Source organism: Vespula pensylvanica, chromosome 2 (genome assembly GCF_014466175.1).
Source record: "Vespula pensylvanica isolate Volc-1 chromosome 2, ASM1446617v1, whole genome shotgun sequence".
Taxonomy (NCBI): domain Eukaryota; kingdom Metazoa; phylum Arthropoda; class Insecta; order Hymenoptera; family Vespidae; genus Vespula; species Vespula pensylvanica.
Genome location: NC_057686.1, coordinates 10,183,750 through 10,205,710, shown reverse-complemented (window position 1 = coordinate 10,205,710; position 21,961 = coordinate 10,183,750). Strand labels below are relative to the sequence as shown.

The following is a 21,961-nucleotide window of genomic DNA, read 5'->3' as shown; positions in this document are numbered from 1 at the left end:
AAGGAAAGGTATAATATTCAAGCGATACGATAAAACATAATATCCTGGCTACGATAGTCAGAGTTAGATTAGTTCGAGGTCTCGTTATCGAATATAAATTAGCAATAATTTGTAAACTCGTGGTATAACTTGAGACTCACACATTGCATTGCGAACCAGAACGATATTCCATTCAAAAGCGTTCCCTCTCTTTCTCTGTCTGTCTCTCTCACGCTCTCCCTCTTTTATCTGCGCAAGCTCGACCGACATCTGAAAGTTTGTCAAAACAGTCCGTTGACCATCAACATTTAGCAAGAACGACGAAGACATCGAGGTTGTTTTTTGAAGAAGAAAAAGAAGAGGAAGCGAAAGAACAAGAAGAAGAAGACGGAGAAAAGATTCTTGACGTCTACTCGAGAAAACACATGTGCTTTTCCTTCTAATCGATTTTTCCCTTTCAACTCCTCGCCTACATCCTTCCAACTCTCTCGGTTGGCTTGTTCCATGACGTCACGAGGAGCAAGCCAATCGATCGTCCGACGACATTCTACCGAGGGAATTCTAAAAGGTGCTTGCTAATTGATAAGATATACTTTAGATCGTTCGATCCTTATCTTAGTTAGATCTTTCAATGTGAAAAGTTGAATGATCGATAAATAACAAATACAAATTTATATATATGATTTAATCGAAGTGTTGTAAAGATTGTGAAATGTTCAAGGTCGAGTCAAAAATGTTTCCTGAACCTACATCAACAAAGATGATATCGCCGCAAGGCGATAAAAGTAAAGAGCGCGTGCCTCGTTCCTGGTGACATGTGCGCGCACGCGTCTCTCTCTCTCTCTCTCTCTTTCTCTCCTCTCTCTCGTTCTCTCTTTCTTCATGACGCGTTTGGCCTCGTATGACGTAATCCAGAGGTGTAAGCGCAACGAAAAGACTAGTACGCCGTCGAGGATAGCGCGAGCGTCGATGAATACTACGGGATGCCCTAGTTTCAGATTTCCAAGTGATTCTCCTTCCTTCCTTACATTTAGTTGCTTCGCAATCATCTTTAGAAACTTCTCGAACGTTTATCAATCTTCTTTTGTCTGTTAAAAGCTTCAGACAATCGTGAGAATCCTTCTGTTAAGTGACATCGTGATCGTCTCGTGATTATCACGTGACGTGACGAGAGTGACCAAAAAAAGGGGTTCAAAGTTCGCCTCTAATTTGTCTGTGATTGACGAATATAGAATTTGTTTTGATATCTCTTCGCTGATGATCTTACAACTACACATGGATGATTGTATGCAGCTTGCTGATGAAATTGATATTGAAAAAAGATAACGACGTGGGCTCAACGCTACGGCCGATTTACCGGTAGGCTTTGACCGTGTTAAAGTCCCTCTTCTCATTCTCACTCGTAACGAGAACCGTTGCTTTCAAATATCTACGAGAGTTTGGGGTAAGAGATTTTCTTTCGTTATAAAAAAAAATATTTATCTTATTTTCATGAGCGAGGGTATATCAAGGTCGAGATCGTTGAAAGGGCGGATCTAGAGGGAGTTGAAGTTCCATCACAAGTGGCCTTCAATATAATTTCTTAGTAGAATCGTTTGATCGATCGATTCGGCGAGATCCAGAATCGAATATTATGTCTATTGTTTGTAATATCGTATTAAGAAATGTTAAATTAATTTTTTTTTTATAGACATCTGATAGGAAGTTATTCTTGAAAAACCATTAATCTTCTATAATGCAACTTTAAAGTCATATACTCATATTTGCTAAATTATAATTTCTTTTCGTCACGTATCACAGTTTCTTTGTATATGAGAATTATAATGTTTATTAATGTAGATTATATTTAGTATAGTACAATGATTAGTACATACAATAATATAAGTAAAATATAACAATATAATAATAAAATTGTATAAGTATATTATCTATATTATAATATATATCTACAATTTCATTATATCATACTATACATAATTTTACTGCATTACTTACTACACTATACTATATATATTAAAATATATTTATAATATAATATATTATTAATAATATAATTAATATTATTTATAATATAACATCATTCAATATGTATAAATATAATATATTATAAAATATGTATAAATAGTTTAATTATCTATAGTATAGTATAATAATAGTATAATTATGCTTAATATAAGTAATTATATTGATGTATATAAGTCATATTATAAGTTTTACACTGCTTTGTTAGACACGACAAAAATTTGATCATAAAGTATTAAAAAGAAAATTGCATGAGTTCAATTGATAAAAAGAACCCAGTATGATGTTTCATTTTTTATTCTTAATATAATCTAAAACATTCGAAGTTAGGCTCATTCACATTAAATATGATTTTTAATTGGATACCTTAATCACTGAACTAATTTATCATTAACGTCTAGGTTATGACCGGCGAAGGCTCAGTAAACGACAATGTCTTTGACATGGAGGTAAATGGATCTTCGAGACTCACTCCTGTCGCCGCAGAGCAACGATCGGCTACAGCTCCTTCCCCTACCGGTTATCGAGACTACAAACCACCAGCCGAGGTCTTGAGTAACAGCTATAGCACGACATTTCACACGAGCGGTGGCTTCGATAGCGCGAGAGCCAACTTCAAGCGGGACCAAGAGAAGGAGGAGGATTTTGCGCATAAGGTCGGTGTATACATATATGTACTTACATGCTGCATGAATTAAGCCTTTAAACACTCGCTTTTATTATTATCTTTTTCGTTATTATTATTTCTACGATCGATCATCCATTTTTTTTCAAAGTATACTAATCAAGGACGTCGAATTGATTCGTTAATATTCGCTATATGAATCTTATTTCATAGAGGTTAAATAAACAGAAATCCCTATGTTTGAAAGATTCTGAAAATAATTCACGTTTATTAATTATTGGTGAACATGAAAGAATCGAGAATACATTAAACAGGTTAATTAACAATGGATAATTAAATATAAGTGGATAAGTGCTTGGTAATCGTTGTTCGATCGAGTAAGAAGATCAATAGTGATGTTTATTCTAGCTATGTTGACACGCTACTGAGCGTCCGACCGCTCCCAATCTACGTACTACTTACTTCTCACTCTTTCGACTTTACTTTTTACTTTTGCTCCAAATATCGAAAGTAATCAAACTCAAGGAAATTAGGTGTTATTATTTTTTTTTTTTTTTTTCTTGAAAAAATAATGCGCCCTATTGAAAATTAATATTCGACCGATAACATAGCTAACTTCGTCGGTAATGCAGGAGACTTTAATTTTGAATCAGAAAATATGCAATCTATGAGGTACGATTACTACCATCTTTTTGTTTTAAAATGATAATCGATTATTAATTAATAACAAAATTCATTTATGTTATTACATAGATATGTATTGAAGCGTTTGTTGTTTGACGACTAGAAAAGGTTCTTAACTCGAAATGATCGTTCTAACTAATCAAAAGCTATCGCAATGGACGTAGATATTTTTCATTCGGCACAACATACACACGTATTCACATATAAATACTCTCGAAAGTAGTCCTCGCTTTCACCAACGATATATAAAGCCAGTAACACGAGCGAAGGCGCCGTATTCGGTAGGCTATATATAACGCGAACCAAGTAGAAAACACGTTTGCCCATTAATAGTAATTACTTTGCCTTCCTAATTGACGGGGGAAACGTTGAGCGTAATTTACGTCCATTTCCGTACGTGTACTAAGGAACGCGAATTTTTCCTTGATGGTGTAGATCTTTGCCATCGAAAATTTAATAAATAAATCGAATAATCATTTAGGAAATTATTTACATTTCAGTTTTTATTGGTATTTTAATTTTATAGGTATCTTAGTCGCTACTATGTTTTATAACAAATATAATTTGTATAATATCATTATATATATATATATAATATCTTTTGTAACTTGTTTGTAAAAAATAAAAAGAAAGAAAAATTCTAATCTTATAGTTTTTTAATACATCTTTTTTCCTTTTTCTTTGGTTGCCCATATTTACCATATTTTTGAACGGATTTTACATAAGTTTGAAATTTGATGATCCTTCGTGGCAATTAGCGTGTTAATCACCTCTAGAATTCTTGATTGTATTTAATAAGAAATTACGTAAAATGAAATTTCTAACATTATTTATATTAATATAATTATACTACACTGAGAATATAACTTATAAATAGAAAATATTAACTTGGAATATAAGTTAACTGTGATATTTTTGTGAAGAAAAAATAAAATAAGATTTAAAAAATATTAATATATATGAGTATGTGATTTCAAAGTTAGACGACGTTACGGAGGGTTAAACGAATTCCGTTTATTATGAGGAGCTCTTTCCGACACCATGATAAAGGTAATAAAGTTCGAGAGTAGCGTATATCGAGAGCGAGAGTGAGAGTGGGAAAGAGAAAAGGAGGGCAGTGAACTATGTTTCTCCGCCCCTAAACTAACGTCAACTTATTCGTACGACGTATGGTTACGATTACCCTAGAGAATAATAAAGTTTTTTCGAAAAGATTCTTCGCGAATCGATATTGATGCACATCAGACTAATTTCTGATCAAAGATAAGTGCAATGACTGGTATCGCTTTGAAGCAGATTTTTGGCGACATGACCGAGCTCAAAAAGAAAAAGAAAAAAAAATCTTGGCTCTGTTATTCTATCGATTTCGATAAGAAGCATTCATGCGTGAAAACCAATACAGCATGAAGCCGAAAAAGAACTTGAACGAGAGCTGGTAGGTTCGATCGAAATTTTCGAGGTTGCATTTTATTGAATCTGAATAAAATTCAATTTTTATATTATCATGTTAAATAAGAATATTCATATATTTCCTTTCAAAATTGTTCAAACGCTGTAATTGTAATAATTAATTTCTATCAATATCGGATCATTTTTTCTTGTCTCTGCTGCTTCAAATATTTCATAATTACGTTTAAATATATACATATTAATATACACATTTTCTATTATATCGTCGTTTTTAAAAGATTTAATTTTTATATCATATTGAATTAAACGTTCAAATATTATTTTCAAAATCATTAACATTCTATATAATGAAATAATTCGTTTTGTCAATATTGCTTTATTTCCTTTTGTTTCTACAGCTTCTATTGTAATATCATATAATCACATACAGGTATATATAATAGTTTGAATATATATGATATATATCTATATATATACATATATATATATATATATATATATATATATATATATATATACATAAAAATATACAGGGTATAACAGAAGTGCACGGCAAAACTTCAGGAAGCATTCCTCATATGTAGATAAGAAAATGAAGGATTTTCGTTTCCGTATTGATAGAACCTATTTTTCTTTTTTAACATGTGAAAAATTCATTCCTGAAGTTTCGTTAAGAAGTTTTGTTATACTCTGTGTATGTGTATGCATATGTACATATGTATCTATATGCAAATTTTTTATCATGTTGTCGTTTCTGAAAAGATTAAATTTATATATTATCGTAAAACATTCAATTGTTCCCTTCAAAATTGTTCACATCCGTTTCTAATACAATAATTACCTCCTATATTAATATTCCATCATTTTTTTTATCACTCTTATTTGAATACGTATAAAATAAAATATACAAGTTTTTGTATCAAATTATTAATTATATTATATATAATTATTTTTCAATTATTTGACAAATTTAAATTATTATAACTATTATTTATTGTATTTTTAATTCGTTACAGACAATTCTCCTTGGCGACAGCGGCGTAGGTAAAACATCATTACTAGTTCAGTTCGACACCGGAAATTTTCAACCAGGAAATTTTGCAGCTACCGTTGGTATTGGCTTCACGGTATGTAACGTAGAGTTTAACACTGATACTGAATACACGTGTATACCGTGTAGTTTGTTTACTGCAAGCAAGGCGTCCTTAAGATCGCTTTCTCACCTAAACGCGTTGTAAGTACATATGTATATAAATATGTAACATATCCTCGACGAGGATCGTTCGATCGATATTTAGCATTACGAGCTATACAATGAGCTGATATAATGATACCATGCATATCTCTATACAAACTATGAAGAAATAAAACCTTTCTAAATTCTAATCTATCATATTTTTACAGTGATTTAGAAACATCTTTCAGTTGTTAGAAACATTTTTACAGCGGTTTAGAAACATCTGTTTTCAATTCATAGAAATTATTATTTCAAATGGAAATTATTATTGTGTGTATGGATTGATTCATAAATAAAATATTTATTATAAAAAAAATTACAATTATTTACGAATCAAGGTAATATTTCCAATTGCTTTCTATAATATTCGAGGATTTTTTAAATTTCGAGAATATTGAAGTGAAAGACATACATACATGTATATACACGTACAAATTGCTCAGATGTATGGATATCCGAGTTTTAAGTATTCGAATGATGTATTCGAACATTTGTTTAACTTAATTAATATTGAGGTATTTTGACACGACTGCTGGATCGATCGCTTCACCATAACTGATACATATATCATTTTAATATAAACAATAACAAATCGACTTAGTCCTAGCAAGGATTGAACACGCTGCGGAAGATTATCTACGACAGTATAAATTGTAACGACTAAGAAATGGGTTAAAATGACCTAGCATAGCCGAGTATCCGGATACTTGATAGTACCGGATGCTTGATTTAAATTTGGATATTCAAATATTTTTATGATTTGCGATCTAGTATCTATAAGGGCAGGCATACATGTATCGATAAAATCGGTATCGGTATCGGTGACGATATCGGTGATACTCATATTACATATAATCTTATGGCCAAGACGCACACGAGGCCGGCAGGACGACATTATCGAGAGGAACACCGATATGTCGGCGTAATAACGGCGAACCCTCGATAAATACACCGATATCGGTGCGCATAGAAAATGCGCACTCGTTTTCTACTTCATCTATCGAAAGAATAGATTCTTGTTTTTTCATTATTCTGTGTAACGGATTTGATATTGGTAATTTATTGTATAGATTCTGAGAATAGCAATTATTGGATAAAATGTTAATCAATTTCAAGTATGTTTACGTATTCAGTTTGTTTGAATTAGCGGAAAACAGAGCATGTTTGCGGGATCAAACAAGTGAGAAGTTCAAGGATCAGGAAATGAAAAAATTGTGTTTGGGTTTTATCACTTAGTAATGTTAAACTTAATTATTAACAAAATTTTAAATATAAAATATTAAATATTAATCAAGTGCTTTGGTATTAAAATTAAGAAAAAATCTAAAAGTGGAGTTAATCGCTTTAGCCTGAATGTTAGGGATTAAACATACTTTTAATGACCCATTAGCACATTTGGAAAATCAGATGTTTATGACAGATCTATTAGCGTCATTTTACGCCATCAATGTTTATGAAACCTATTAAAATGTATTTATCGCAACTTTTAGCGAAATTATTCATTTATAGTCAACAATCCTAAGTTTTTTCTAATATGTTTTGCAATGATATATTGTCATTAAATATTTGGTCACGAAGAGCCTCCTAGATCATTGTTATCAACCCGTTACATGGGACCTTACATGAACTCATTAGATAAGTTTGTTACATGAGCTTTTACATGGGTCCACTACATGAGCTCTTACATTAGATCTTTACATGAGTCCGTTACATTAGCCCGTTATATGAACTTGTACATAAGCCCGTTACAAAAATCCGTTACATTAGCCCGTTACAAGAATCTATTACATGAGTCCATAGATGAGCCCATTATATAAGCTCGTAGATGAGCTTATTACATGAGTCCGAACATGATCTTGGTAAATAAGCCCGCTACATGAGTCTGTACATGAGTTTGTACATTATTCCGTTACACAAGCTCTTACATGAGCGTGTCCATTGCATAAGATCATACATGAGTCCACTAAATGTGCATCTATATGAGCCCGCATATACTTGATACTTAAATTCAAATCCGAGTATCTGAATACGCAAATCCAGATTTCTACTTGGATTTCGAATAATTTGAATAATCTAATATCCGGAGAATAAAAGGTTTAACACACATAAACGTATACATACATATATAGACACCTATCTTTCTTTCACATTCCATATACTTATATTTTATTTATCTTATATACTGTGTGTGTATGTATGTGTGTATATATATCGTATATATACTATAAATATATGTACATATATGTATATATAATATTTATGTACTTCTATATCACGTCTATCTATACATACATAGGGTGAAGTAAAAACCTTCACACGATCGAAAATCCATATTTTTGTTGTTGTTTGCATACTGGAGTGATGCGAATCCAAATTGTATGTCAAATAGTAAAATGCAGGTTTTAGAGAAAATCATGTTGTGATGTGGTATCTAGGCTGATAGGATTTCTTCATTGATGGAAACCTGAATGCGAATATGTATCTGGTTTTGAAGGATCAGATCTTCGTATGAATCCTAAATGACTTCCCTGCATTCTACTATTATGACGGGATGCCACCTCACTAGTATGCAAATGCGTCAATGGCTGGATCAGGAGCTCTATTCACGAAATAGTTACGTATACGTAAATGATAAATTGCAAATGATCGCAATGGAAAATCCCTAAAACAAATCTCTTTGTTAGTCGTAAATACAAAAACACGCAAAAAAACATGTGCACTATTTTGTATACGATGCAGCGAATAGTTTATATCATACGTTTCAGTGGTGACAGTTGTAAAAAATATAGAGCAAAAATAAATGTATATACATATATATAATATTTGAATACAGCCACTGTAAAAAACATGCAATTTTTTCAAAAATGAATTTAGAAGATTTTATAATAAACGCTTTTATTATAAACGATTTTATAATAAAATTTCAAAAGTGATTAATATATATTATCAATTAATATAAAATATCTTTTTAAATAATATATATTATATAATGTTTATGGATTTATTTATTTAGTTTCCTTTTTTTTTATTGATATTTTTAGGATATCCATATATTTTCCGATATTGCCAAATTGTGTAAATCAGTGCAACTGAAAGCGTATACGTTATCGATTGCGAATATTACACATTTATGTTAAAGAATACCATGTCAGAAACATATGCACATTTTTATCATTCAAATCATACGCATACGAACAAGTTATACAATAGAGCTCCAGCAGTTTTCTAGCCATTGGATCGGTCGGCATGGCTGGTAGAGTGGCTACTGAGGTCACTATACCTCATCCCCATGAATTTTTATCTATAGGGATAACTGAGAGCTGTGGTATATCAGAAGGATATTACCCTTGAATATCGATTACACGAAGAAAAGAATCAAAGAAATTCGCAACCAAATATAGGATGTGTTGTCATGTGATTTTCTTGATTGGCTGTTTCACATTTGTTATGATTTACAGCGGAGATATATCGAACATATATTGTAATGTATTTGTTGCACAGTGATTGAAACTTGTGTATCACCGTTTATATGGAGATCTTTGCCTCATTCTGTACTTGTATAGCTATATCACTTTTTTCTTGCAGTCCACTTATGGAATGGAAAGAAGAAAGAGAGAAAGAGAAAGACATAAAAAAAACAATAAATCACTTCCGTCAGTTGTAATCGAGTATAGTTCGACATGACGAAGTGATTTCGTTCGTCTTCTTCCTTTCTTCTTTTTATCCTTTTCACAAAATTTTTGATGAGAATGATAAGATAATCGGAAGCGTCGTTGAATCGTGCGTGAAACATTCTTTCATTTTTATTCCTTGATACATGGATATATATCAAATAAATATTTAAATACATTGTTGAAAATTAGATCATAATGTTCTTTCGATTTTTATTAATCGGCTTTTCTTATACATTAAATATGTAAATATTACGTTATTCTATATTGTTAAACGATAAATCTCTATATTTGTTAATTTTATCTTGAAAATTAAAACAATTTGATATATTGAAATGAGTCTAGCATTTTCGGATGCAAGAAAGCAATTTAGATAAGTCTCGCCTTTGGGAAAGTTCATTTAGGATGTTAAATAATCAGACAAAATATAAATGGATTTATCATTACACGCTGTAGTTATCATAAACAACGATAGTGTGCGCGTAAATGGCAATGGCACTTCGATATTCGCCGAATTTCATACGACTGCTTAGCGATAGACAATCAAATTTATTGAACTTTTTATGGCTGGCTCAGCTATAGACATAATTTTTATTAAAATTTATTTAACTATCTATCTAAGAAAAACGTCTGCTGAACGCTTTACAAAATATCGAAATTTCAACTTTAGTAAAAAGAACATAACACGAAGAAGAACAAACGTGCTGTATCTTGCTTTTTCTCTGAGACTTAGTCAAGAAACTAAGCAATTTAAAAGTCCTGTTATCACTAGAGAATCCACGTCATTTTCGTAATGTTGTATAGAAAGACGTGTTGAATTATAGAAGTTATTTTGAATATAATATTTATAGAACTTGACTATGAGGAAAGCAATAGCAGTTACTCCGACAATATGGAGAACTTCAATACCGCAATCGACAAGCTACAGAAAGAATTTGTTATGTCATCAGAATTTCCAATAAAGGAATTTTTAAGAATTCAGATTTCGAAAAAAAATTAAACGAACATTATTATTACGTGGCATTGCTACATCGACAGAAAAGGTGCCATGTTTTTATTGTCGATGATGCTTTCCCTTTAAAAACTTGTTTCATGAAACCATATACTGACATTCAAACGAATAGTTAGAATAAGCATTTAACTATCGATTACTTAGAGTATGTTGAGTCGTAGAAAATGGATTTGATACAATGTCTTCAACAGTTAGAGCCCTAAGAAAGTCTATTTTGTACTATTAATGTCCTATATATAGATAGTATTATAGATAGTACTATACAGACATACATATATATATATATATATATATATATATGTATGATGTATGTCTGTATATGTTTAAATATATATATACATACATACATACATACACATACATACACATACATATACATATACATACATACATATATATATATATATATATATATATATATATATATAGAGAGAGAGAGAGAGAGAGAGAGAGAGAGAGAGAGAGCAGAGAGTATTATAATTGTACTATATATATTATAAAATATATTTTTTTATTATCATAGATAAACTACATATATAGGTATTCTACATATTTTTTTAAAATAAAAATACAGATAAATTTATAATCGTAGAGCAGCTAATTATATTTAATTGAATGGGTGTCTAGAAGAAGGGCAATACATTTCATAAAATTTACATAATAATGTAAAAATATTATTATGCAACTAAAAAAACAGTTAATGTAATATAAGCCATTCTTTCAGTTTGAAAAATAAATAATAATCCAATAATGAGAAAGTAGTTTGATAATTGCAAATACAAAATTGGGTATAAAAATCATTGTTTTTGTTCTGACATGTATCAATTTTTCATAAGGAATAAAAATAACTTTTCTCTTTTTTAATGAATGCATTAAGAATATTTAACTGAATGTAACATGGTATAAAATTTTATAATGTATAAGTATAAAATGTACTTACCTATAAATATAACATTTAAAGTTCAAAAACATCTTTCAAAAAATTTGTAAGATATGCCCTTTTTTTAGACATTCATTCAATTATCATCTAATTAATTTGAAGAACATTTCGAATGTTATTTTTCACAAAAAATGAATACTGAATGTTGATGTAAAAAGTGATTAAAAAAAAATATAAAAAAAAAAAAAACGTTGCAAACGTATACAGAATTTTAATGATGAAAACAAACGGGATGATTGGTAGGAAATCTATTCGAAAAAGAAGATCGAGTCTCGATGAAAAGATCCTTAAAAGCAGGACGTATCACGTTTTGAACTTTTTGCTCGTACCTACGTGTGCCAGCGGATTGCGCGTTATTCTGGTCACGAACTCGTATTCCTCACTCTCTCTCTCTCTCTCCCTCTCTTCCTCTTTCTCTCCCTCCCTCTCTCTCTCTCTCTCTCCCTTCCTCTCCCTCTCTTTCTCTCTCTTTCTCTGACTCCTTTCTTCTTACATTCTCTCCGTTCTGCTTATTCGATCCTCGACGTTCCTTATACACAACCAATATTTATACTCACGTGTATCATCGAATAAGCGTAATGCATTGCACATAAGTTCTTCTTTATTCATATATGTATGTATTCTCAATGAGCGAATCTCTTCTGTTCGAATTCGTCGATTTTCCACGGAATTCCTATGGGACAGAGGAATCCTCTTCTGTTTTTAGTTTTCACAAATACGAAATCTTCTACGTATTTGTATGCGACAGAGGTATTCGGCTACTTTTATACAAATCGCGTATAAGATCTTCAAGGTCCGACAACAAGTGTTCTTTCCTCTTGTTTTTCTTGAGAAAGAAGATCGATCGACGAATGATTGTAACAAGAGGGCAATGAGATTAAACCGATACTCCTTGAGAAACTAACTCCTTCTCTCGAAAACTTCTCGACCTCTTTAACTTATAAAGTATGTATTATATATACATACATCATAGGATGAGAAAACTGGTCGAGTGAATTTTTAAAATGATACATGCCCTTGTATCATATCGAAATGGATCATAGATATTATATATATAATATTTATATTAGAATAGTACATCACAGATTTTTAACGTCGTTGAAATCTTATTTATGTGTATGGTTTGATAGAACTAACTAAACTAACAATTATTTATATATTATAGACCGATTCGATGATATATATATATATATATATATATATATATATATATGTATATGTATATATACACCGAGAGAACTGTGTCCTTGAATGAATTTTTTAGATGGTGTATGTCTCTGAAACGAATCGAAGATATAGAACATACTTATATTAAGATATTTAGATAATAGAAGTTCTATTCTAGCAAAAAATTTGTTATACATAATGACTTTTTACTAAAAATTACTTAAATATTCTGTCCAATCTGCTCAAATAGATTTTTCTTATAACATCTATCCTTGAAACAAATCGAACATACAATATACATTTACATCAAGATATTTATATCTCAGAAGTTTTATCTAAACATATCTATGTTTTAATTAAAACATTCTATATAAAATGATTTTTTCTTCTAAAAATTGCTTATATACACACAAGTGGATTTTTTGAATGTCCGTTCTAAAACAAATTAGACATATGATGTATACTTAGATTAGAATGTTTGGATTATAGAAGTTCTATCTAAACGTATGCCTTATTAAAATTATTTTATCAATAATAATTTATTCTAGAAATCGTTTCCCGACTAGCTTTTTCAAGGTTTCGGTTAAGAACTTGCGGGAGTTTTGAACGAGATCAATATCGATTCGCACGTATGGTTTCTCTTTTGTTATATAAGCTGCTTTTTAGTGCTTTTCCTAGGGGTGGTTTTATTCTTCTGGACCAGTCCAAAACCTGTTGCCATGAGATGATAAAAGCACGTCAAATGTATATATTCATGTGAGAGGAAGAGAGAGAGAGAGAGAGGTACATAGAGATAGATAGATGCATAGATAGATAGATAAAGAGAGAGAGAGAGAGAATACGCGCTGGCGCAACGAGGAACAGGCGCGCGCTCAGCATGTCACCATAGAAACACTGAAGGCTCCTGGTAGCCACGAGCACAGCTTAGTGCGAACACAGACTCTCTCTCTTCCTTTCTCTCTCTCTCTCTCTCCCTCTCTCTATACCTCTCTCTCAATATTCCTCTATAATTCCTACAAGTGTATTCGTGAATGTTGCCGACGTGTTTGTGTGCGACAGCCTCCCTCCTCTTCATTCGCCTCTTCATGGCCTTCAGGTGGTACTCCACTGGGGGGTAGAAAACCCCTCGAATCGCTTGACAGTACCAAAGCTTTCGTCGTAGTTGCCGGAAGAGATAGATCGCGAGAGTAAGAGAGTGTGAATAGCGGATGTTGAAGAGATCGAAGAATTGTTTTCTTTTTCTTCTTAGTCTTATTTAAACTAAAGATTTTTAAAAGATATAAAGATCACGTCGAAAAAATTTGGCAAGATTTTATCGAAAATCGAGTTCTCTTTATTAAAATCGGTATAACATCGATCTTTGTTAGTTACTCTTTTGTCTTTGGAGTAGGTGAGTTTTTTCAAAGTTTTTATGACATTTCAAGAATTTGTGATTAATCTTCGTCTACTTTTCTTTTTTTTTCCTCGTTCGTTCGTTTGCATTTAAAATTCCTATACGTTCGAGAAATGATAATTTTTTTGTATAATTCTGAAAGTATATCGAATGTCAAGGATAAAAATGTAAGGAGTTACAATGAAATTGTTTTAAAAGAAAAAGGAAAGACGTTGATAAGATGATAGAATTTATAAAACTTCCCAAACAAATTTACCATGAAAAGTATAACAGAATTTTTAGTAAAAGAATATCATCTCGTTTCATTCTCTTTGATAAACTTTCAAGATAATATATACGCGTAAAAATGTCATCGCGAGAAATGCGATAGAAACGAACGAAAGAGAAAGAACATATCAAAGCTAGAATAATGATACTCCAACTGCAGCTGTTACGTCCGCATGATATTAATCTTGTGAAATTGGTACCTACTACTAGACATGTTTATAAATTTGTATATGTATGTATGTACGTGTGATCATTTTTGCCATTATGAGCCGATGTTATTTTTACTGAGTTCATTTGTCATGCAACTACATCTGTACATATATACATGCTCACAAAATATGTGTGTGTGTGTGTGTATGTATATATATATATATATATATATATATATATATACTGCAACGTCGTGCTCAACACACTTTTCAATTTATATAGATTTTATCTTCGGATACATGGCATTTGTATTCGTAATAACCTATTAAGAGTGGATATAAATTAATTAAGCATTCAATATGGCTTTTACAAAAAGTATCTAAAAGAAAAAAATGCATTACTTTCCCATTCGTCGACGTAAAGAACAATGTTTCGTTAAAATTGTTGGGCCGAAAAGATGGCGTCTTGCCTGCGTATATCGCGTATCTCAGTTTTCTTTGATCTTCGTGCATCTTACCTATAAAGAAACAAGCAACGAATATTTATCAAATATACAATTTCATTGGTCTCTTACTAATTTTTCTTTGCGAATCTCCCGCTGTGAAGATGGACGCTGGCGGCAAACGATCGACGTAAAAGCGACGTTCAAAAAAGACGATATAGATGCGCGCGCATCGTTGATTCGATTGGTTCTTTTTCTTGCTCTGTTTGACCATGTAACCTGTCCTCTCTCTCTCTCTCTTTTCTCTCTCTTATATGTAATAAAAGAAAGAAAGGTTTTTTCTTATAAAAAAAAAAACATTCATATATGTGAAACTAATTAATAAAAATGTCATTCAAGTTGTCTATATAATAAAATGAATACCGCACTAGCCAATCACGTCGTAATGATATCGAAAAGAAGAGAATCTTTTTACGATGTCCACGGTAAAGGGAATCGATTTTTGAAGGAACTATAAAAGCGATAAGAGTTAATTTCACTGGTGAAGAAGCTTGAGAAGAGCCTCGTAAGGACCTAAGGAATCTGAAGAGGAGCGTCTAAGAAAGACGAGGGAAAAGAGGAAAGCGAGATGGAAAGATACGATAACTGAGAGAAAAAGAGAGAGAAAGAGAAGAATCCCTGCTTTTTCGATAAGTTTACCGTCGTACTTTTTCCACTCTAAATATCATTTCTCCACATCGTTGTGAAGAAAATCCTTCACTTTCATTTACGCTTCGTGATTTTCTTTCGATTTATAACTCTGCTTTTCGTTTGCTTTGATTAAAAAAAAGAAAAAAAAAATTAGAGAGAATCTCCTTTTTCCATCGTATTTCTATTTTTCCTTGTATTTTTAATCCTGCAAAAAACCAATAAGAAGAATATTAACTCGTTAACTGTATCAACTTAAAAATTGCAGAAAAATTTTAATTATAAGTAATCGAGATGGATAACGAAGCAATCTACGAGAAAGAAGAGATTCGAGAAACTCGAGTTATGGAAAGTAGACTGAACGGAGTCGATCTATTTAAAGCAACTCGCGTGAGCACACCGAAGATATGTAACACTTGTTCAAACGTATCTCGAAATTCTCAGTGCGATAAATAAACGCGATAGTTGTTCTATTTGATAAAATTGTTCTATGAAACGCGTAGTTATGTATGATATCGTATAAATATATGTTTCCGTGTTCATGAACATATATATTTTTAACAAACATTAAATATCTTCTTAAAAGGTATAAATTTACTATTTTAAACATTCTGTTCGTGGATGCCTTTAGTGAAGCGTCTAGCGTGCCGGTTTACGGACCCTCGGATCGTCTTCTCTTCACCCGTTCCGACGCAGGTTCGAATCCCGTTCGTCCCACGGTACGACTTTTTCGTTTCTCTTCCGCTTATACACGCTAGCAAACTCCCTCTTCTTTCTTTATTTGCAAACAAAACAAAATTTGTATATCCAATTGCGGGGCGGGGGGATATGAGTTATATTTAGGGGGTTGGGGGTGTAATTTCTCATTCTTTGTTTGGTTCTCTCTCTCTCTTTATTCCTAACTTTCCCCTTTCAGACGTCTCCACCCCTGTTTAGAATCGCAAAAAAAATCTATCATGAGGGGTTCGTTCCCTCCACTCTGTGTGTGTGTCCCTTCTTCTCCCTATCTCCCCCTTTCTCCTTCTATTGAAGATAATAATATACATTATAGCAGTGGTCACAGCCCTCTCCTTCCCCCCTCTGCCTCCTCTCAGTTTCACACAATGATGATAACTCTAAAAGTTTGCCGAGATTCTAACGATCGAACCTCCAATTTGGAGGATCTCGTTGAGTCGATGAATTCCTTTGCAACTGCAGTCATAGTTACTCTGAGTGTGAACTTTTGTGAAAAACCTCGAAGAAAAGTGAGGAGGAGGAGGGGGGGGATTATTTTAAAGAGATTTTGTGTAGAGGTGTATATTCTGTTTTTTACAAAAGCGTACAACTTACTAAACTAATAACGAACAAAGAATTTCATTACAATTCGTGCGTATATGCGCGCTGCCTTCAAAGGAATCGAGGACAAGAGAATATAAATGTATTATTTGCATCCGCCGTCTATCTATCATGTTCATACAATTAACTGTGGTAACTTCGTTGAATGCACGTTTCGAGTGCACCGGAAAATAATTACCGATATGTTCATAGATACAAAATTGATACGATAGAAAAATAATACAATTATTTTGTTATACACTTTTTTCAATGAAAGTAAAGTGCTCTAATAATTTTTTCTTTTTACATCGTATCTAATAAAAATATTTTTCCTTGTTTTAACGTATGGAAAAAGTTTAATTTAATTATTATAAACTATATCCATAGGTTCCTCTTTTTTATTTAAAATATAAAATGTTTTTTTTATTATCGAATTATAATAAAAGATTTCGTTCAAAATAACTTTTTTCGATGAAAATATAAGAGTAGTTCATTGTTAGAAGTGACTTAGTCTATTTCATTTCATTTCATTTCACTTCATTCATACGTGCCGTTTTATATAGATGTATTCTGTTCGATGTAATATTATGAATGGCGCCACCAATCGGGTCATCCCCATTTATCATCATCAAAGAAACTTAGTTTACGTTAAGTCCTAAAAGGTCTCTTTCGAACGACAGGTGTAACATAAGTTGATCCAAAATAGTAGGTTGAACTGATTCTGTTTTGTATCCGTGCTGTTTCGAGTCGATCCAACTTTTTGCTGATCAAACTTTGAAATTCTTTTTATACGAGTCTCTCATTATCCATCTGTATGAGACATAACGATAAAAATATTCGATATTTATCATAACGCTTGACCCAGATTTTTATATTATATAATTGAAAAAAATATTCAGTAGTTTAGGAAAGATATTTGATTAAAAATGATAAACTATTAAAACGTGATCTTAGAAAAAAAGAAACAGGAAAAGAAAAGAAAAAATAGATATTCGAAAATAATAAGAGATCGTTATCTTAATGTAAGATGATGAAACAGCCAAAATCTTATGGCTTCGATAATATCTTCGGAGGAACTTTCACTTGGTCGGTCTTTGTCTGTTAGGGAGTCGCAGTTTGTAGCAAGAGGAAGAAGAGGAGGAGAAGAAGGAAAAGGAGAAGAAGAAGAAGAAGAAGTACGAGGAGAGAAATACGAAGAAGCTCGTTCTCGGTGGAACGGGTCCCGATTACGTCTGGAGTTGAGTGACCCTTAGACCGTGTGGCAGGAGGTATAAAGAGAGCGAGCGAGCAAGCGAGCGAGCGAGAGAGCGAGAGAGCGAGAGCGAGAGAGAGAGAGAGAGAGAGAGAGAGAGAGAGAGCAAGAGAAGGAGAGCGGAAAGTCGAAGAGAAGCAAGAGTAAAGCAAGGGCACGGGACAACGACGAAGATCAAGACGATCGAGAGGAGTAAGAGGAGAACAAGGAAGACGACGAGGACGACGACGGCAAGGAGTGGCTGAGAAGAAGAAGAGCAAATTGGTGCTCCCGGTAACAGGGGTCCATGAGTACCGTGGAGGAAAGCGTGCGTAGCGTGACAAAACGTAACAAGCTTGGCTCACGTTGCGGCACGAGCGAGCCGACCGATTGGAGCAGCTCGACTACTCCCACCAGTGATACACGGGACCCAGTCCAGGTGGTCCCCACCGCCGACACATCGAGATTCTCGTCCGCCTCTCTCAGGACCCAGGATCCGTTGGGCCCGCCGAGCCGTCGCTTCGACAACCTCGACTCGACCGCTCGGCAAGCCACACCCGATCAAGTTGATTTCTTCTTCAAGGTCCTCCTTTCTTATTTTTTCTTTCTATTTTTTTCATGTTATACTTAAATATCTATATGCTATTGAGAATCCAGCAATTACCGTAAAATGAAAAAATGCTTCAGAAGGATATCGTTTGGTAACGACAATGATCGTGGAATAACTTTGGAAAAGAAAGTTTTTCCTTATATTGATTCAACAAATATATATAGTCATCCTCATAACGATACGTTACAGGGTTGACTATATATATATTTTTCTTTAGCAATCCCAAAATCGACTCTTTCCCTTCTCGTTATCTTTCCATCGAGATAATCCTTCCTTGTCTCTTATTTTATCCTATCACTTTCATATACTTCAGGTTATGCTATTGGGCGACAGTGGAGTCGGGAAGACCTGCCTACTCACTCGATTTCGCGATGGTCGTTTCTTATTTGGAAACTACATAACTACCGTCGGCATTGACTTCAGGGTGAGAACTAGATTCCATCCTGCGTATCCTATGACAATCTTCGATATTTTCTATTTCTAAACAGAATTCAAATCGATGGGAAAGCGATCCTCGTCGCGTTGCTCGCACATTAGAGAAAATTAATGAGAAAACAATAGAAACAATAGACTCTGATAATCAATAATTTCATTTTCTATTTCAGAACAAGATCGTCACCGTCGATGAAACAAGAGTGAAATTGCAGATTTGGGATACCGCCGGGCAGGAAAGATTTCGTAGCGTAACTCATGCGTATTACAGAGACGCTCATGGTACTATTGCAATTATTATTATTGTCCTTGTTGTTTCGTAGGAAATTTATCTCCTTCCCTTTACGGTGGAGTCAAAGTAAACAAAAGATCATTCCTAGCTGTTTATCGCCTTTGTCGATAAACATAGCGCGTTTGCTTTCAGCTCTTCTATTGCTGTACGACGTAACGAACAAGACGAGCTTTGATAACATCAGAGCCTGGCTCAGCGAGATCCGGGAACATGCCAATGAGGACGTCGTTATCATGTTGCTCGGTAATTTTTTATGATTATTATTTTTATTATGATCATCATCATCGTTATTATTATTATTAATGGCAGTAGAGAATTATTATTCCTTAACCCTCTATAATATAATTTTGTTCTATCTACAAGAAAATGATGTAATATGGAATAATATGGAATAATGAAAGTTATAGTTTTATTTATTATTAATATAATTATAACATACCAATCTTAAAAACACTTCATTTTCGCTTATATTTTAGAAGCATTTTAAAATACGTTCGGATATGAAGTAGCAATTAATTTTGTGGCGATAAAATGAAATGAAATAAAAAATACACGTACGTAAGTGTTTAACTTCAAAGGTATATGAAGTTATAGAGGGTAAGATCGTAAAAAATGTGTTTCAGTTAAAACGATTAGTCAGAGTTTACCGTCATTTCATCGATCTAAATACTCTGCTCCGCACTGTTGACCCGATCGAATTACAGGCAACAAATCGGATTGTGGACAGGAACGAGTGGTCAAGAAAGAAGACGGCGAGCGATTGGCGCAAGAGTACAAAGTTCCTTTCATGGAAACCTCCGCCAAGACCGGACTCAACGTCGAATTGGCATTTCTCGCAGTAGCTAGGTATGTACCTACTCTGTTCTTATATAAGAAAGAAACAAATAATTAGATCGAAATAGAAAAATTCTTTTTTTTTTAATTAACGACTCGTTCTAATCACTAAATTCATCAATTAGAATCTATTAGTCAAGATAAAAATGTATTTTTATTGATTTTATAGAGAATTGAAAGCTAGAAAGAGCAGTGATCCAGACGATACGAAATTCAATGTACAGGATTATGTGCGTCAACAATCCAAACGAAATTCTTGCTTCAACTCTAATTGTTTGACAACCTGAACTTGATTGCGGCATGATTATAGTCCCTCGCTCGTAAATCTTTTTAACCGTTTGGATTGGCGGAACGATGGAATGGGAACCGGAACTGGTTGGCCGTCGAATTGTGATATGCTATTTTCATTAATTCGAACACGACGGACTGTCAGCATGTAAAGAAGTAATGAGATTTATTTTGATTGCTATTTAGTTCGTACATTAAAAAAAAAAAAAAAAAAAAAAAAAAAAGAAAAAAAATAAAAAAGGAAGAAAAAAGTAAAAAATGACGATGGATCTCGTCAAAATTCATAGTTTGGAATTTATATGTAGATTAGATCGAGATAAGATAATCAAACAAAATCACTACGAGCTAAAATCTAGTTTTTTTTTTCTGCAAAAAACAAAGATAACAATTTATAAGGAATCCCCGACTTGACACAATTCGTTGAGAAAATTGTGATATAATAGAAAATATTGTCGTTAATGGCACAAAGTAATTAGCAATAGGAAAAAGAAATGAACCAATTGTATTCGTTTTGTTAAATATTGTTTTTTCGATCGATGATCATCGATTTGAAGATAATCTAATATTTATGAAGAAATTACGCTAACATGAAAATTTGTAGAAATTATCTGCAATTTGGAGACGTCGTACGTTGGCCACACGAATTAGTAGAAACACATAGAATGTAGTATACTTTTTGAAAAATTTCGATGCATTTATGGTCCAAATAGATAACAGAACGATTAATGAGCTCATAATCTCATTTTTCAATAACAAATTTTTGATACCACCTTAGATATTATTTTTTCAAATCCTAGTGATTTCTAAACACGGACATTTGCTCAAATGATTAATATAGACGATGATTAAGGCATGGTTTTTTAAATATGCTTTTTAACAAGCCAAATGTACGAATAATTTAATCGATCTCGTTTTTACTAATTATATGATAAATCCATCGTTGAATACGAGCGTGTTGTATCTGGACAAATGAAATGTGCATCATATATGTTACATAAGGTGTACATATAAAATGTAAATGTACAAGGTGTATGTTGAACGTATACAAAGGATAACAAACAATGTATGATAATGAAAGATCGAAGAATAAAAACTGATCGCAAAATTACAAATATTGGTTTGATTTTTCTTTTTATATAAGAAAAACATTCTCTCCTTTCAAAACAATCGTTGTATGCAATTTTTTTTCAACTTTTTTTTCACCATGGATCTCCGTCAAGAATTGTTCGACGTGTATCAAGTTTTAATCTATTAATTTATATTCTTACTTCAGA

The 21,961-nt window shown here is 32.6% G+C and overlaps 1 protein-coding gene across 5 annotated transcripts; it reads left to right on the top strand.

Annotated features, from left to right (window-relative positions):
• Positions 1 to 302: 302 nt before the first annotated feature.
• LOC122638126 (ras-related protein Rab-37-like) lies at positions 303 to 21,799 on the top strand. 5 transcript variants are annotated; one of them, XM_043830834.1, is made up of 8 exons: positions 303 to 1,423; positions 2,403 to 2,657; positions 5,737 to 5,847; positions 19,155 to 19,265; positions 19,447 to 19,555; positions 19,698 to 19,808; positions 20,270 to 20,411; positions 20,569 to 21,799. In XM_043830834.1, exons 2-8 carry the CDS (start codon positions 2,406 to 2,408, stop codon positions 20,684 to 20,686), a joined length of 954 nt encoding a protein of 317 aa, XP_043686769.1. In that variant the 5' UTR covers positions 303 to 1,423; positions 2,403 to 2,405; the 3' UTR covers positions 20,687 to 21,799. The 5 variants fall into 5 exon arrangements, with proteins under 5 accessions (XP_043686769.1, XP_043686768.1, XP_043686767.1 ...); XM_043830833.1 differs by lacking the exon at positions 19,155 to 19,265 and having other exon boundaries at positions 852 to 1,338; XM_043830832.1 differs by lacking the exon at positions 19,155 to 19,265 and having other exon boundaries at positions 856 to 1,423.
• The last annotated feature ends 162 nt before the right edge of the window (positions 21,800 to 21,961 follow it).